This window comes from Crinia signifera, chromosome 4 (assembly GCF_055691185.1).
Source record: "Crinia signifera chromosome 4, ASM5569118v1, whole genome shotgun sequence".
NCBI classification, from domain to species: Eukaryota; Metazoa; Chordata; class Amphibia; order Anura; family Myobatrachidae; genus Crinia; species Crinia signifera.
The window spans coordinates 215,494,438-215,513,373 of record NC_139220.1 but is presented as its reverse complement, the minus strand read 5'-3'; the positions used below and the strand labels follow the sequence as shown (position 1 = coordinate 215,513,373).

Genomic DNA, 18,936 nt, shown 5'->3' with positions numbered 1-18,936 from the left:
TAATCATCCATTCGCAGGCGGGGAGAAATCATTCGATGGTCGGCGACCATCGAATGATTTCTCCAGCGCTTGCAGTACAGAGACATCTATATGGTGTCTCTAAACTGTGGGCGCCCTATGCAAGGATAGGGCGGGCAGCTGACATCCGGTGATGTCAGCTGCCCGCCCCCCGCACCCCTACCCGCCCCACATGGGACGCTGGGCAATCCCATATGCTAATAGACTGCCCGGCGCCCCCGCCCTTCTCTGCCCCTGCACGTTGTGTAGGATGCTACCACCCGGCGAACAGAATGTCTCAGCCTGTTCACGGAATGTTCGCCATGCGTGCATGCACCCTGCATCTGCAAATGCTCAGACGCACACAATTGATCCACCGTGTGAACGCACAGAGGACCAAATCAATCAGAAGAAGGTCCTATATCTATTATCTTCTAGAAGGTGCTAAATAAATAAGTAGATTCTGATTTGTTCCTATGAGCAACATCCCATTTTGAATAGAACTCGCATGTTACCCCCTACTTTGCAATATTTTTTTACACATACCTAAAACTTTTAAACCTTATTGTGTTTATAGGTGTAATTTCTTGTTATAGAAAGGTTGACATGTAGTAAGGTCAACATGACTTAAGGTCAACATGGGTATTAGGTCGACATGGGTAAGGTCGACATTGAAAAAGTCGACATGTGGTTTTTTTTCTATTTTATTCTCCCACCACGCCCCTATGGTAGGGCATGAAATACCACCTGTCGGCAGATGTCGGCTCAAAAAACATTCAAAAAATCCATGTCGATCTTTTGACTGTCGACCTTCCCCATGTCGACCTAATGACCCTGTCGTCCTAACCTATGTTGACCTTAAGTCATGTCGACCTTCCTGCATGTCAACCATAAGTCATGCATGTCAACCTTAAGTCATGTTGTCGTTCCTGTCGACATCCTGCATGTCAACCTTAGGTCATGTCGTCGTTCCTGCATGTCGACACAATGGTGTCGACCTAATGATTGTCGACCTACTTGCTGGGGACCCAATGACGGTATCCCCACAGTAGTCCCCACACAAGCATCACTTCAGTCTGATCTATTAATCTTTATTGCATGATTTGAATTTTTTTTAATACTGCATTTGATTTTAGGCATCGTCTACAATGCCGCACACACTGCCCCCAGAAAACATACGAGGACAATGGCAGGAAAATGTGTCTTGCTTGTCCATTATGGTGTCTTCAGTGCCACAATGAGACATATTGCTCCTACTGCCAAAATGGATATTATCTGCATGGTAAGGAAGAAGCAGTGAAAGCTTATCAGCCACTTTTCTACTTACCAGTTACTGTACTTGTTCTTATTTGTTCAGTGGTGAATAGATCAACACACATCCAGATAATATTACAGTACACACCCTGCATATATTTTCTCACATACACCTATTTACAAAACCTCATATAAAGCCATAGCTGTTCACATTTCACATTTATAGTGTGCTATTATGGGCCAGTTGTATCAAGCTTCAAAAAGTGATAACATGGAAATCAGCTCCTACCTGTCATTTTTCAAACACAGTCTAACATGACAGTTAGGAGCTGACTGGCTGGTACTGTATCACTCTCCATTTTATTACTTTCTAACTCTTGATATATCTGCTCCTATGTGTCTTTACCTAGATTAAGGTGCCAATGCTGCCCAAAGTCACATTAAAGTATTCACCTTAAATATTTGGAAACATTTTGGGGGAAATTTACTAATATGAAAAACCTAGTTTTTCGTATTAGTATTTTCCCTACGACTGCATACGACTGTTTCAGTCGTATGCAAAGTCGTGTTCCGGAGGGGAATGTACAAAGCAGTCAGATACGACTGCTTTGTAACCCTCCGATGGTGTAACCATTCGTATTAGCTGGCCGTATATACGGCCGCTAATACGAATTAGTAGAGGCAGTCTGCACGGACCAGTCAGATCCGTGCAGGCTGCAAGGTGTAAAAAAAAATAGAAAATTAAATAAATTAAAAAAAAAAAAACCAGCGTGGGCTCCCCCCCACAGCTGTAACCAGCACCAGGCTGAAAGAGTCGGGGCCGGTAATTAAAAATCAGGGAACCCGACAAATAGGGGTTCCCCGATTTTTAACAACCAGCCCCAGGCTCCAGGCCCGGGGCTGGTTCCCAAAATACGGGGGACAAAATGACTAGGGGTCCCCCATATTTTAAGAACCAGCCCCAGGCCAAACCAGCCAGCAGGGTAATGCCACAGCCGGGGGGAGACTTTTTATACAAGTCCCCCCGGCCAAAGCATTAACCCTCTGACCAGTCAGCCTGGCCAGGGGCCCTGGGGGAGTGGGGACTCCCCCAATAAAGGGGTCCCCCCCCCTCCAGGACTTACCTGACCAGGCTGAAGCCTGGTGCTGTCCTCGATGCCCCTGGGCGGTGGGCATCGAGCTAATCTTGGTGTAAAAAAAAAAGATGAATAAACTATTGTTTTAAACTGTGGAACTATGAGTCCCAGCAAGCCTCCCCTGCAAGCTGGGACTTGGAGAACCACAAGATCCAGCCTGCGGGGCATTAAAGGGCCCGCTGGGTCTTGTAGTTCCGCAGTAAAAAAAATAGTTAAATAAATACATACTGACACCTGAAAAATAAAAGTTTAATACATACATTACACACACACTGATACTTACCTATCTTGATCCCGTAGGTAGGTCCCAGAGTCTTGATCCGGTGCCTTGTCCTGGTTCCGGATCATGTCGTCATTCTTCACCATGTCGATCTTCATGTCGGCGTCGGCGTCAGGTCCGGGTCCGAAGAAATCCATGGTGGACCTGTGGAACCTGTGGAAGGAAATCCAACTCACCCAGGTCCTCCATGGAAGTTCTTCTGGCTTGGTCCGACGTAGTCCAAGGCTTCTTCCTTCTTCTTCCATCTTCTTGCTTCTTTTTCAAGCTGCCGGCGACTCCAGCAAGCTCCACGACTGTCAGAGCCACAGAGATCCTTCCTCCTCGGCGTCTGTACTAAGAATGAATTCTGGCCAATCAGGAGCCGCCTAGCGGCCAATCAGGAGCCAGGAAAGTCGTGAAAGTCCTGATTGGCCAAAATTCATTCTTAGTACAGACGCCGAGGAGGAAGGATCTCTGCGGCTCTAACAGTCGGGGAGCTTGCTGGAGTCGCCGGCAGCTTGAAAAAGAAGCAAGAAGATGGAAGAAGAAGGAAGAAGCCCTGGACTACGTCGGACCAAGCCAGAAGAACTTCCATGGAGGACCTGGGTGAGTTGGATTTCCTTCCACAGGTCCACCATGGATTTCTTCGGACCCGGACTTGACGCCGACATGAAGATTGACATGGTAAGAATGATGACATGATCCGGAACCAGGACAAGGCACCGGATCAAGACTCTGGGACCTACCTAAGGGATCAAGATAGGTAAGTATCAGTGTGTGTGTAATGTATGTATTAAACTTTTATTTTTCAGGTGTCAGTGTGTATTTATTTAACTATTTTTTTACTGTGGAACTACAAGACCCATCGGGCCCTTTAATGCCCCACAGGCTGGGACTTGTGGTTCTCCAAGTCCCAGCTTGGAGGGGAGGCTTGCTGGGACTCATAGTTCCACAGTTTAAAACAATAGTTTATTCATCTTTTTTTTTACACCAATATCAGCTCGATGCCCACCGCCCAGGGGCATCATGGACAGCACCAGGCTTCAGCCTGGTCAGGTTAGTCCTGGAGGGGGGGGGACCCCTTTATTGGGGGGGTCCCCACTCCCCCAGGGCCCCTGGCCAGGCTGACTGGTCAGAGGGTTAATGCTTTGGCCGGGGGGACTTGTATAAAAAGTCTCCCCCCGGCTGTGGCATTACCCTGCTGGCTGGTTTGGCCTGGGGCTGGTTCTTAAAATACGGGGGACCCCTAGTCATTTTGTCCCCCGTATTTTGGGTTCCAGCCCCGGACCTGGAGCCTGGAGCTGGTTGTTAAAAATCGGGGAATCCCTATATGTCGGGTTCCCTGATTTTTAATTGGGGGGACCCCACGCTGTTTTTTTTATTTATTTATTTTTTACACTAAAGCCTGCACGGATCTGACTGATCTGTGCAGGCTAAAGCCAAATACGACAGGACAATCAAGGTGTATTTTCCTGTCGTATTTGCGTGCCTGTTTTACACCAATTAGCAGCCGTATTATCAATACGGTTGCTTAGTAAATCAGGACCCACCATTCTTTTGAATGGTGATTCCTGTCGTATCCTATCGATGGTGTAGACATTCGTATTTGTAAATACAAATACGAATGTCCCATCATTAGGAATACGAATTGTGTAAAAAATAGGTGTATTTCTGCCTACGAATACACCTATTTTTTTACGAATCCATATTGGTAAATTTCCCCCTTTCTGTCTGTCTATCTAAGAATATTCTATTGCAGATGCTGACTGTGTGCCAAAATGCCCAGATGGTACATTTCAAGATTCTAAGAACTGGCAGTGTGAAGCTTGTCATAAATCTTGCCATACCTGCCAAGGGCCCTCGCCTCGCGACTGTAACGTGTGCCCAGATGGGAAACCACCTTCCTATGGAATGTGTCATCTTGTGACCTGCTTGGATGAACAATATTTTAATGGTATATAAAAAATAATAATACCTATCGGGAATCAAGGCTAAGTTAGACTTCAGTTTATAAAATCAAGTTGTACCAGTACTAAGATGGGAACACTGAACAGTACACATAAAAGTTACAAAGCCCGCATTTGGGGGCATTCCGACGGACAGAGTTATTCGGTGCATTTCAGATACAGTACACATGGATAAACCATAATGACGATGCAAAGAGTATACATATCATTTGTATACCTGCAATGAACCTTGTCTAGTGGATCACTGAAGTAAATGGCACTTTACCATTGCATGCATGTACTGTATAATCTTACTATAATATCACTTAAATCCAGGACACATACTGTATGAACTACACAGGTTATGTGACTGGCTAAATTCATGTCTTCATTTCACTTGGTTGGTTTTAATCATGCACAGAACCTGTGTAAATAATAGCTGTCTCAGATTAAAGGGATATTATGGAACCTTATGTATGTACATTTCATTATACATTTGTAGTTGCCTTTACAGAAAAATGCAGTGCAAAATTACCTAATAGGCAGAGCAGGCACTGGCCTATGGGCTCGTTTTAAGGGGTTGGTATCATTTGGTCTACAGCATGATGGTCGACACTATTAGGCCGACATGGGAAAAAGTCAACGTGGGTCTAGGTCAACTTGGGAAAAGGTCAACATGGGAAAATGTCAAAAGACCATTAGTTCGATAGGTCATTAGTTCGACAGGTCATTAGTTCGACAGTGTGTAGTTCGACAGTCAAAAGATTGACATGGGGTTTTTCATTGTTTATTTACTCGAATGTCAACACAGTCGACATGGACACAGTTTAAAGTGCACCCCATCCCCTCGCATCGCTCGAAATACTTTGGGCAAAAAAAATGAAAAAAATGGAGAGTGATAAACAACCAGCCAATCAGCTCCTACCTGCCATGTTACAGGCTGGGTTTTGAAAAATTACAGGTAGTTGCTGATTGGCTGGCTGTTTATCACTCTCCACTTTATCCACATTTTGAAGCTTGGATACATCTGTCCCTTGGTCTTCAAGGCATCATAACTAGGTTTTAAGGATGTCTATGCTTGAGCACATATTGCTGAATCAAAATATCTAAGATACTTACTGACTGTTTGTGTGTTTAGGGGACTGTGTTAGGTAACATCTGCTATAGTTAGACCAATGAGATATGACAGATAAATCTGATAGATGTCCACCACTGAACTCTCTCTCATGTATGCTAGAATTAACCATGTGCTTGTATACAACTTGGGAATTTCTTTGGATGATAGAAATATTGCTACAGTGACAGGACTCCTATGGCCTATGCCCTTGATGGCTAACCTTGACACTCCAGCTGTTGTTGAACTACACATCCCAGCATGCTCTGCATCAGATTTAGCATGGCCAAAATAGCAAAACTGAAGCATAGAATGCTGGGATGTATAGTTTAAAAACATCTGGCGTGTCAAGGTTAGCCATCAAGGCCCTATGCAATTTATATATTCTCAGTTAATGATATGCAATGATCTTGATCTTGATCAAAACTGAACCTACTACAGGTTGTTATGTTCCTGAATCATAAACATGTCTGTAGTCTGGTACAAATATGTGTATAATCTTTATGTGAAAAAAAAAAATGATGATTTTTTTTTTAGACTACACTATACATACACACAAGGCACCACTCTAATGGGACTTTGCAAAGAAAATAGTGGTTCAACTTGCCATTGTTTCAAGTCCGGTTGGAGTGTCGACTTGTCCATTGGTTATAAAGTTTAAACTACCTGGATCATATGCGTTTGCATCTATTGCATCTTTTGTTTGTACATGCTGCTATACACACATATATAGATGTCCAAATGGATCGGCACCCACGTCTGTCTGAATATTGTCTTCGGTGCCCTCTGGATCATCCACAAAATGTCCCAACACAAACAAGTGGGGGAAGTCAAATGTTTAATTAAGTGATGTTATTGAATCAAATTTGTCAAAATGAGTATGTTGGGGTGACATTGGGATGACATATCCCCGAAACGTTGGTATGTCACGCTATATTTTATCCAATAACATCACTTTGTTGAACATCTGAGTGCTGCTGCTTGTTGGGTGTGCGGACCATTGGTGCAGCAGGTGCAGTGCTCCGGGGCCCCTGAAGATTGAGGAGCCCACTGCTGCCCCTGCCACCCTCTTCCTGTCACCCACTGTTTTTCCCTATCACACTCTGCCTCTCCCTGTCACCCTTTGCATCTCCCTAACATACCCACTGTCCTGTTGCATATTGTGAACTTGGGATAGAGTAGAGGAGGGAGGCCCAAATTATATTTTTTGAACTTGGGCTAAATAGATCCCATATCTCCATATGGGTTGAATGAGAGTATATACACAATATGAAGTACAGTAGACATAAACCACTGAATTTAAAAATATTCAATACATATATTAATATTGTTTGTTTTATTCCCAAGTTGTAGATGGCAAGTGCTACGCCTGTGAGCTGTCTTGTCAAAGCTGTTTTGGCCCCCAAGCACAGGACTGCTTTTCTTGCCATTCTGGTATAGTAACAAACTTCTCTATACCAATATTGGAAAGTATATAAAGGTCTATTTAATATGTTTATATAGCCTGCAATGAACATTTTTTTATATTAGAATCCTTATCTATTCTTTCCTCATTTTCATAATGTATTAATATTAACTGCTGCAATTGTGTTTGATAACTGAGAATAAATCGTGACTCATTCAGTCTTCTTAGGGATATTTATAAGTAAATGAAAAAGTTTTAAACGTACATACGCAATGATCTTAGTAATCAGTGGGGTAAGTTCACCCGAGTTGTCCGGAGTCAAGATAAATATATGGAAATTATGTTTAAGATAAAGAGAATGTGAAATCGATAGTCCTGCTTGGAGGGGGAGTCAGCCACAGAAGTGAAGTCGGTGGCTTTTAATTAACTAATTCAAACTTGTAGGAGAGGATAGGTGCCCCTTGGAAGCAGGAGCCCGGGGGCACATGGCTCCATTGCCTCCCAGAGTTATGCCTCTGTTAGTAATTCATATTCTTCCAGTGTAATGTGGTAATTTACAGACAGAGCATACCAAGAGGAGTTTCTAAAGACATTATTATGTACTAGGTTATTTTCTGGATGAGGAAAACCAGTGTGTCCCAAGTTGTCCACAAGGATTCTTTGGAGATCCCTTCAGTCAAACCTGTGAGAAGTGTTCGGTGACCTGTGAAAGTTGTGCTGGTAGCACCGATAACTGCCTCAAATGTAATACCCAAGGTCATCGCTTATTTCTTCATGAAGGAAGGTGCCTCTCCAACTGTCCAGAGTAAGTTATGTCCTAGTAAAATGTGTAGATCTAGGGGTACACACTTACGATTGTCATTGCGATCCCTTGCAGATCACAACTTCGTCCAATATATTGTAAAGTATGTTTCCAGCCTTAGAATGGGTACACACACTATACTATTCCACCATGAGCGATATCATAAATTATATTGCTCTAATAATATAGTGCTAGATGCTATGCACGATAATCAGTGCCTTATTAATAGGCAGATCAGTCTGCAGCCTAGGGTTCTAGGATTGGGGGGTGGCGCTTGCAGGTGAAAGTCGAGGAATAAAAGTAAGGCCTAATTTATTCCTTGCTTGTTAGCTATAACCCATCGCAATGTACTGTGGGGGTAAAGATCTTAAGGTGACTGCCAGTTGGCTGTGTCAATGTAATGTACTGATGGAACCATTACTTTATGTACATTGTGCTACAATGCCACTAGGGCAGCCTAAAGCCAAAGTCTCCTTTTCACGCTGCAAGCATTAGATCCTACAGTGCGTGCCAGTTGTAGAACCTTTTTTTACATGCACATGGACAGTATGACTGGCGAATCCCTGATTGCCCATACATGTGTGTTTAGCAGTATTACAAGGGAAGCTACCTATGTATTATCCTAGGGCAGTGGTCACAAACCCCTCACTCGCGAGCTACTGGTAGCTTGCGGTAGCGATCCAGGTGGCTTGACCCCGCCTGTCCCTCCCTCCATTGCTCACTGCTGCTGTTAGTTCTGAGGGGAGGAAAGCGAATCGCACGTCTCTCCTTCCCCTCAGTGTGTATCCCTGTGACAGGGCCGCCATCAGCCAATCAGGAGACGGCCCGCAAGCTTTGATTTGCTGATGGCCCAGTCACAGGGAAGTGAGGGGGAAGAGGGAGAGACGCGTGATGTGCTGCTCCCCTGTCTTCCGAAGGGAAGCAGCAGCGGCGGCAGATGAGGAGGAGACGGAGCACACAGAGCAGACAAGCAGGCCAGCCAGCAAGCAGGGGGGACATTGAATTCTGGTGAGTGCTGGCCCAGTGGGAGCATACCTGGCACTATTGGGGGCATACCTGGCACTATTGGGGCATATCTGGCACAGTGGGGGCACACTTGGCACTGTGGGGGTATACTTGGCACTGTGGGGGCATATCTGGAACCGTGGGGGCATATGTATATCTGGCACTATTTGGCATATGTATATCTGACACTGCACTATTGGGGGCATATGTGTATAACACCCCCATTTTCATTGGCCGCACCCCATATGGCATGTGGCTACACTCATTTTTTGGCGCGCGCCTATAACGAGCGCACACAGAACCACCTGAGCATTTATTCAGAATGGCACCACAATCGGGAGGGCATTGTTTATCTGGCACTGCTGGGGTGCATTGTGTTTATGGCATAACTGTAGGTTTTTGGGGCATTGTGCAACTGGCACTGCTGGTGGCATGTGTATATATGGCACAGCGTTTACTCAGAGAGGCTTGGGGCATGCCCAGCAGCTCTCAGAGCACTGGCTATGCCCCCATAGCGGAAAAAATAGGGCATGTGGCCTCGCAGGAGTACCACGATAGAAGGTCATGCCCCCTAATTTCGGCAGGTGCAGATGTCCCTTCTCCTCTGCCTTCAGCGTTTGGAGGTATGTATGCAACATATTGGACATTGCAGTGTGTGGCATATTGTGTCTGGGGCATTGTGGTATGTGGCATAATGTGTCAGGGGCATTACAGTGTGTGGCATAATGTGTAAAGGTCATTTTTCGATTATTTTGCAGATTTTTTTTCCCTGTAGTTCTTCAGGTGGTTTATTTTGTCTTGAGTAGCTCACGCCCCAAAAGAGGTTGGAGACCACTGTCCTAGGGCATCAGGAACCTTTAATCAGACCCTGATGATAATATTATTAACAATATTGTTATTGTATCTGTTTTATTGTATTGTATATCAGTAAGAAATATCATAGTGTGCACCCAGTTTAAGATGTAAGCTGATATGGGCAGTAACATTCTGCAATATGTCACTGTATGTTATTTATTTGTACCATAATCTCCTCAGTGTACAGTGCTATGTGATATGTTCACAAATATAATACTAAATTATAGTAATAGGGATAAAATGAATGAACATCAGAATTAGTACAGCCACATTAGATATTCCATACATGTATAGAATACAAGCATACAGTACATAAAATAATTGGAATGCAGAACATTGTAAATGGATCCTGTAATAGCATAATCTACAAGCTGCAATATGTAATACATTAAGAATTAAGTACAGTATACAGTATGCTTAGATAAGAAAGGTTCTACAGCACCACCTGTTGGTCATATTTAACACTACAATTTTTTTCATATTGCAAAATGTCATCTGTGATCATGATATACATACTAGTCTCTCTCTCTCTCTCTCTCTCTCTCTCTCTCTCTCTCTCTCTCTTTCTCTCCCTCTCCCTGTCTCTCTCTCTCACTTTGTCTCATGACAGATAAACAATGTAGCTAGCTCTACATGTCATTAGCATATACTGTATTAACTGCTGTTGTCCCAGAGCACTGTAGGAAATGAAAGCAAATATTTTAGTGGTTTTTATGAGCAACAAACAAACGGTTTACTAGTAACCACATTTTGTAAATATGCACAGAAATGCCCAGCCATATCAGGGTAGAAATGTTGGCTCTGTACCACTCTATCCGTGAACATGTGACATGATGAAACCTCATGACAAGTGGATGGGGAGAACATGGCACAGGATAAAGCTAAACTCCCCAAAAGAGTGCTATGCCTACAGAGTTCTGGGTGGCTTTGCAGGCTGCTGGGTGTCATTCCGAGCAGTGCTGCTTCTCATACAGGGTGATAAAATGATAAAATCCTTACTTTAATTTGAGAATGCTCAGAAAACCCTATACCCCCCCCCCCCCCCCCCCCGAATGATTAAGCAGACAATTGGAAGTTTTCAAGTAGCTTTACCCCTTCAATCAATGGTGCTCCCGAGAATTTTCCAAGCTGTGCTCCAGTGCCCAGGCTGGCAAAAATTCTCGGGAGTACCAGGGTCTATGCTACCTAATGCCGGGCAGCGCCGCTGAGCTGAATGGTGAGATAAGGTGCCGAGCTCCGGCTGGCCGCCCCCACCTGATTCCCTCCGGCTGTGTGCGGCGGGACCTTGTAATGTCATGCCTCACACAGCCAGGTTGCTGGGGGTAGGGCCGGGCAGCGGCTGATGGAGTGCTCAGCAGTGCTGCCTGGCCCCGGGAGAGACAGTAGTGGCACTCCCCCTAAAAAACTTGCCCAGTGGGGAGTGCTACCTAAAAAAAATGTTGTGGTCATTTAACTACAGCATTTATAATTACTATTATTTACAGTTTCTTATATAGCGCAACATATTCTGTTGCACTTTACAATTGGAAACAACAGTGATTTAACAAACTGGGTAGCTACAAACCGACATGGAGGTAGGAGGGTCCTGCTCGCAAGCTTACAATCTATAGAGAGAATAGGAGGGAAACATAAGGATAGAATTCCATAGCATGGCAGTCCCATCAGATTACTAGATGGTCCTGATGGGATGCAATTAGATATGAATGCTACTGGAGGTTGTGTGGGGGTCCTGAATATGATAAGCTAGCCTGAAGAGGTGAGTTTTCAGGGAACGCTTGACAGTTTGAATGCTAGAGGAGAGTCTTAGTGTGCGTGGAAGGGCATTCCATAGGGTGGGTGCTGCCTGACAAAAATCCTGCAAGTGTAAGTGGGAGCGAGTAATGAGTGTGGATGAGAGATGCAGATCTTGTGCAGAGCGGAGATGTCAGGTGGGGATATATTTTTGAGATAAGCAAAGAGATATTAAGTCTGTGTAGTCAGAGTAATGGCTTTGTATGTAAGTAGAAGTATTTTATATTGAATACGGTAATATACAGGCAACCAATGGAGGGACTGACAGAGCGGATCAGCAGACGATGATCGTCTAGCCAGGAAGATCAGCCTCGCAGCTGCATTCAAAATGGATTGTAGTGGTGAGAGTCTTTTCTTAGGAAGGCCGGTAAGGAGGCCATTCCAATTATCAATGGGGCAGATGTATTAAGCTTTAACAAGAGATAAATGCAAGGTTGATAAGGAGAGATAAACGTCCAGCCAATCACTTGCTAACTGCCATGTTACAGGCTGTGTTTGAAAAAAGTCAGTTAGCAGTGACGTTTATCTCTCCTTATCACCCTTGCATTTATCTCTTGTTAAGTTTTAATACATCTGCCCCAATGCGTGATATAATGGGGCAGATGTATTAATCCTTAACAAGAGATAAATGCAAGGGTGATAAAGAGAGATAAATGTCCAGCCAATCAGCTCCTTACTGACTTTTTTCAAACACAGCCTGTAACATGGCAGTTAGCAGGTGATTGGCTGGACGTTTTTCTCTCCTTATCACCCTTGCATTTATCTCTTGTTAAGGCTTAATACATCTGCACCAACAGGGCCGGTGCAAGGCACCGGAGCGCCCCAGGCGAGTCGGGGTGGGGGCGCCCCAGTGCCGGGGGGAGGGAGGGGTGGTACCTGTGTAAAAAAATTGCTGCCCCGGCGTCCCTGCGTTCGTTGGAAAGCCCTATCCCTCAGCTACAAAATGAATGGGCTAATGGGTGGTCCTGTGTACCCCCGGACCACCCCCCTAGATTCGCCTATGGGTGCAACCGATAGTAAAAGTTGTAACATTTTGAATTAACAGTTTTTCTTCTGACAATGATGTCAGTATTATATTGTAGAAGTCTTAGAAATGTATTTTGTTTTTCATGCAGGGCTTACTTTGAAAACTCTGAGGGCTTATGTGAACCTTGTGATGGTTCCTGCTGGACTTGTGATGAAAGGAAAGCCAAATGTTTGTCGTGTGTGGATGGCCTGTACCTGGAGAACAGCAAGTGCCTTCTAAACTGCTCCCTGAGGTATTATCCAGATGATGATGGCTTCTGCAAGCATTGTCCATCACACTGCACTATCTGTGCAGATGACAAAACATGTCTTGGTATGTATGATGATGTATAATTTATTTATTTATTTATTTGCAGTTTCTTATATAGCGCAGCAGATTCCGTTGCGCTTTACAATAGTAAACAGTGATAAAACAAACTGGGTAACAACAGACAGACATGGAGGTAGGAGGGCCCTGCTGCAAGCTTACAATCTATAGGGAAATAGGAGGGAAACACAAGGACAGGCACCAGTAATAGCATAGCAGTCCCAACAAGTTACAAGTCCAGAAGGGAAGCTATATAATACATAAGTGCCTCAGAGGGTTATGCGTGTAGAACTTAAATATGATAGGCTTGCCTGAAGAGGTGAGTTTTCAGGGAACGTATAATGTATTATATCATTACATTCCTTAGATAAATGTGAGTCATCATATACGTGGCATACCCTTTTTGCCTTCCAGTTGCACAGCAGAAGAGCAGCATACATACAAAAGAATTTGCAAGTTTATTACAGTACCTCAGTATTTTATATTATGCCACCCTGCACCACAATCAGAGCATTAGTGCTTTATCAGTGGTGCACAGTGCCTGAGTAACCAATAGGCTGATTAGCCTGCATGCAACCAATCAGCTGCTACACATACCAGGGCACTGGGGGGCAACTTTCAGATGACAGCCAAGGAAAATAAAAAAAGATGGCCTAATTTATTCCATGCTTGTTAGCTATCACCGTCCTGATGTACTGTGGGGAGTAAAGTTCTTAAGGTGACTGCCAGATGGCTGTGCCAATGTAACTTACTGATGAAACCATTACTTTATGTACATTGTGCTTCAGTGCCAGCTGGGCAGCCTAAAGCCAAAGTCTCCTTCACACACCACAAGCATTAGATCCTACATGCCAGTTGTATAAAACTTTGTTACATGCACATGGGCAGTTTGAATGGCGAATCCCTGAGTGTCCATACACGTGTGTTTAACAGTATTACAATTGGAGCTACAGTCCATCCGGAAAGTATTCACAGCGCTTCACTTTTATCCACACTTTGTTATGTTACTTTTTTCAAAATGGAATACATTTTTTCCCCTCAAAAATCCCCATTCTGACAACGTGAAAAAAGTTTTTGGGAGGTTGTAGCAAATTTAAAAAAAAAATAAAATAACTATGCCTTTCCCATGAAGCTCAAAATTGAGCTCAGATGTTTCCTGTTTCCATTGATCATCTTTGAGATATTTCTACAGCTTAACTGGACAACCATCTCTGCAGCAATCCACCAATCAGTCCTGTATGGTAGATTGGCCAGACAGAAGCCGCTCTTTAGTAAAAAGCACATGGCAGCCTGCCTGGAGTTTGCCAAATGAACCTGATGGACTCTTAGACCATGAAAAACTAAATTCTCTACACAGTTACTCCCATATGGTTTCAGAGGTCAGAATAGAGGGAAAGATGAATGCCGCAATGTACAGAGACATCCTGGATGAAAACATGCTCCAGAGCGATCTTGACCTTAGACTGGGGTAACTGTTCATCTTTCAGCAGGAAAATGATCCTAAGCACACAGCCAAGATATCAAAGCAGTGGCTTCAGGACAACTCTGTGAATATCCTTGAGTGGCCCAGCCAGAGCCCAGACTTGAATCTGATTGAACATCTCTGGAGAAATCGGAAAATGGCTGTGCAAGTATGATTTCTCCTGCAGCAGCGGCATGAGAGGGGAGGTGTCTTCGTTACACTACCCCTCATATGGTTGCAAGGGGAAACGGCGGTGGGGCAATCTAATCTCGAAGATCTCAGCTTACTGAGTCAACCAGAATCAGGCCCAAAGTCTGCTGACCTCTTTTCTCACAGGGCTATCATTCTTCCTTTTTTATCATTAAAGTCAGGACGCTATTGGTCCCCTGTCCGTTTTCCCCCCTTACTGTCTCGAAACAAACCTCAGCCTACTACAAGTATGTCTTGCTACTGCTCGGAGTGTGCATACTGCCTTTAACCATTGTAGCTCTAGAGCACATCTAACAGTGCCTCAGTAGAAAAAAAAAAAGGGGGGGGGGGGGGGGGGCTAGGTTTCAGCCTAGTCAGCCTTATGGATAATATGGCCTTGGATAATCTATCACAATATAATTACATTTTTGCATGATAAAAACAAAATGCCAATAAAGCTGTAAGCAGGGACAGTTTGCTTTAACAGAACTGTGAGGTAGATGCATGAAGCAGTGTTAGGAGTGGCAACCAATCAGCTTTGAAATGACATTTATCATTATGTAAAATTATGTGTAGCAGCTGATTGGTTGCCATGGCATAATTCTCCACTGGCACGCTACTCCACTCTTATCACTGCTTCATACACAGGAGTTGGAACTACATTCAAAACTGAAGCAATGTACATGTGCTACATTCAAAAAAAAAGACCCCGAGAAGCCAATTCAGGGGCAGATTTATTAAGCTCGGTGAAGTGATAAAGGGGGAAATTTACTAATATGAAAAACCTAGTTTTTCGTATTAGTATTTTCCCTACGACTGCATACGACTGTTTCAGTCGTATGCAAAGTCGTGTTCCGGAGGGGGATTTACAAAGCAGTCATATACGACTGCTTTGTAACCCTCCGATGTCGTAGGAATTCGTATTAGCAGCCGTATATACGGCTGCTAATACGAATTATTTGTAGGCAGTCTGCACGGATCAATCAGATCCGTGCAGGCTGCAAGGTGTAAAAAAATAAATAAATAAAAAAATAAAAAACCGGCGTGGGTCCCCCCCACAGCCATAACCAGCACCAGGCTGACAGAGCCTGGAGCCGGTAATTAAAAATCAGGGAACCCGACAAATAGAGGTTCCCTGATTTTTAACAACCAGCCCCAGGCTCCTGCTCTGGGGCTGGTTCCCAAAATACGGGGGACAAAATGACTAGGGGTCCCACGTATTTTAAGAACCAGCCCCAGGCAAAACCAGCCAGCAGGGTAATGCCACAGCCGGGGGGAGACTTTTTATGCAAGTCCCCCCGGCCAAAGCATTAACCCTACCGACCAGTCAGCCTGGCCAGGGGCCCTGGGGGAGTGGGGACCCCCCCAATAAAGGACTTACCTGACCAGGCTGAAGCCTGGTGCTGTCCTCGATGCCGGTGGGCATCGAGCTGATAGCGGTGTAAAAAATAGAACAAACGATTGTTTTTTACTGTGGCACTACAAGTGCCAGCAAGCCTCCCCAGCAAGCTGGGACTTGGAGAACCACAAGTCCCAGCCTGCTGGGCAATAAAGGGCCCGCTGGGTCTTGTAGTGCCACAGTAAAAAAAATAGTTAAATAAAACACACTGACACCCATTTTAAATAAAAGTTTAATACACACATTACACACATACTGATACTTACCTATCTTGATCCCGTTGGTAGGTCGCTGGCTCCGGTGTCGGCGGCTCCGTGTCGGCGGCTCCGTGTCGGCGGCTCCGAGGTCGGCGTCCTGTCCGAGGATAATCCATGTTGGACCTATGGAAGGAAATCCAACTCACCCAGGTCCTCCATGGATGGTCTTCTTTCTTCATCTGTCGACATCCAGCCCTGATTTCCTGATTGGCCGCTAGGCGGCTAGGCGGCTCCTGATTGGCCAGAATTCATTCTGAGCCCAGACGACGAAGAGGAAGGATCTCTCCGGCTCTGAAAGCCGGGGAGCGTCGCGGGAGATGCCGGCAGTTGCTGGAAGTCGTCAGCAGCAGCCAGAAGACCTGGATGTCGACAGATGAAGAAAGAAGACCATCCATGGAGGACCTGGGTGAGTTGGATTTCCTTCCACAGGTCCAACATGGATTATCCTCGGACAGGACTCCGACCTCGGAGCCACCGACACGGAGCCGCCAACACGGAGCCGCCGACACCGGAGCCAGCGACCTACCAACGGGATCAAGATAGGTAAGTATCAGTATGTGTGTAATGTGTGTATTAAACTTTTATTTAAAATGGGTGTCAGTGTGTTTTATTTAACTATTTTTTTTACTGTGGCACTACAAGACCCAGCGGGCCCTTTAATACCCAGCAGGCTGGGACTTGTGGTTCTCCAAGTCCCAGCTTGCTGGGGAGGCTTGCTGGCACTTGTAGTGCCACAGTAAAAAACAATCGTTTGTTCTATTTTTTACACCGCTATCAGCTCGATGCCCACCGCCCAGGGGCATCGAGGACAGCACCAGGCTTCAGCCTGGTCAGGTAAGTTCTGGAGGGGGGGGACCCTTTTATTGGGGGGTCCCCACTCCCCCAGGGCCCCTGGCCAGGCTGACTGGTCGGTAGGGTTAATGCTTTGGCCGGGGGGGCTTGCATAAAAAGTCTCCCCCCGGCTGTGGCATTACCCTGCTGGCTGGTTTTGCCTGGGGCTGGTTCTTAAAATACGGGGGACCCCTAGTCATTTTGTCCCCCGTATTTTGGGAACCAGCCCCAGAGCAGGAGCCTGGGGCTGGTTGTTAAAAATCAGGGAACCCCTATTTGTCGGGTTCCCTGATTTTTAATTACCGGCTCCAGGCTCTGTCAGCCTGGTGCTGGTTTCGGATGTGGGGGGGACCCCACGCTGGTTTTTTTTTTATTTATTTAATTTTTCTATTTTTTTACACCGAAGCCTGCACGGATCTGACTGATCCGTGCAGGCTAAAACGCAAATAGAACAGGAAAATGGTGTTCTATTTTCCTGTCGTATTTGCGTGGGTGTTTTACACCCCTAAGCAGCCGTATTATCAGTACGGCTGCTTAGTAAATCAGAAACCACCATTCTTTTGAATGGTGATTTCTGTCGTATCCTATCGATGGTGTAGACATTCGTATTTGTAAATACAAATACGAATGTTCCATCTTTAGGAATACGAATTGGTGTATTTTTGGGATTGTAAATCCCGAAAATACAAATTCGTAAAAAAAAGGTGTATTTCTGCCTACGAATACACCTTTTTTCTACAAATCCATTTTGGTAAATGTCCCCCAAAGTGTCTGGTTTTTATCAAGGGCCAATCAGTTTCTAACTGTGAAGTTACTGACTTGGTTTGAAAAATGACAGGTAGGTGCTGATTGGCCGTTGGTAAAAACAGACACATTATCACTTCACCAAGCTTAATAAATCTACCCCTCAGTTACAAGCAATGATAGCCATGTGCTGCTAAAATAGTCATAATGGCAACACATCACTCATTTGACCTCGCATCCCCATTTCACATAAATATAAGTATACTTATCCCCTATCGGGATGCTGGCTTCGGTATTCTGACCCCTGGCATCTCGTCCACGTGAGATTAAGAAAATATCAAGGAAACATAAGAATTTATTCTATGGTAAACTACAGAGACACACACACACCGTGCGCGCGAGCATACACACACACACACACAAATACACACATTAAAAAGAAGACAACATGCAAAAAATAGACTGACAGCAAAACCGAAACGGCTGAAATATTCATGAAGAGCTACCAAGTAGGCAATTTGCTAAATGTTTTCTCTGTTTCCTCTTGAAAGAATGCAGTTACTTATATCTTCTCTTCAATGGCACCTGCAAGGCTACATGTCCCGGTGGCTACTATGAGGATCTTGATGCTGGAAGATGTGTTTCCTGTCACATGAGCTGTGAAACCTGCTCTGGAACATCAGATGATGACTGCGAGACATGTCCCTCTACTAACCCCAAGCTGTACCAGGGGAGATGTCTCGTTAGCTGTCCCATAGGAACGTTTTATAACTTTGGACTCAGGGAATGCCAAGGTATGATCTGTTTCCAATTCCAAAGCTGTAACATGTTTTAAAAAGATTCTATTATTGTCATTAGCATAATTAGTAAAAAAAATCTCACAATCTAATCTCTGTATGACATAATGGGCCTGATTATTTAGTGATTGGCCCCCAGCATATTTGCGCTGGGGACCGCTGGTACGGCTCTGCACATGTGTGTATTTGTGCATGTGTACGAACGCCTTTGTACGAACGCCTTTGTGTGAACATCTTTGGGGACTATCACAGCGCAGAGGCGTTTGTATGGGTAGGGGAGGGAATGAGACAGCAAGAGCCAGAACAGGGGGAACGCCTAGCTTTTATGGGCGCCCCCATGAAAATGCTGGATGTTCTCCT

At 44.8% G+C, this 18,936-nt stretch overlaps 1 protein-coding gene across 1 annotated transcript in view; it reads left to right on the top strand.

Annotated features, from left to right (window-relative positions):
- Nucleotides 1-18,936, top strand: part of LOC146072534 (proprotein convertase subtilisin/kexin type 5-like) — a 75,174-nt gene that overhangs the window by 13,544 nt on the left and 42,694 nt on the right. Inside the window, exons 5-10 of the mRNA XM_083179760.1 lie at nucleotides 1,134-1,279; nucleotides 4,406-4,600; nucleotides 7,054-7,140; nucleotides 7,718-7,916; nucleotides 12,680-12,903; nucleotides 18,331-18,573. Coding sequence (XP_083035886.1) covers nucleotides 1,134-1,279; nucleotides 4,406-4,600; nucleotides 7,054-7,140; nucleotides 7,718-7,916; nucleotides 12,680-12,903; nucleotides 18,331-18,573 — 1,094 coding nt within the window. The remainder of the gene's footprint in view (nucleotides 1-1,133; nucleotides 1,280-4,405; nucleotides 4,601-7,053; nucleotides 7,141-7,717; nucleotides 7,917-12,679; nucleotides 12,904-18,330; nucleotides 18,574-18,936) is intronic.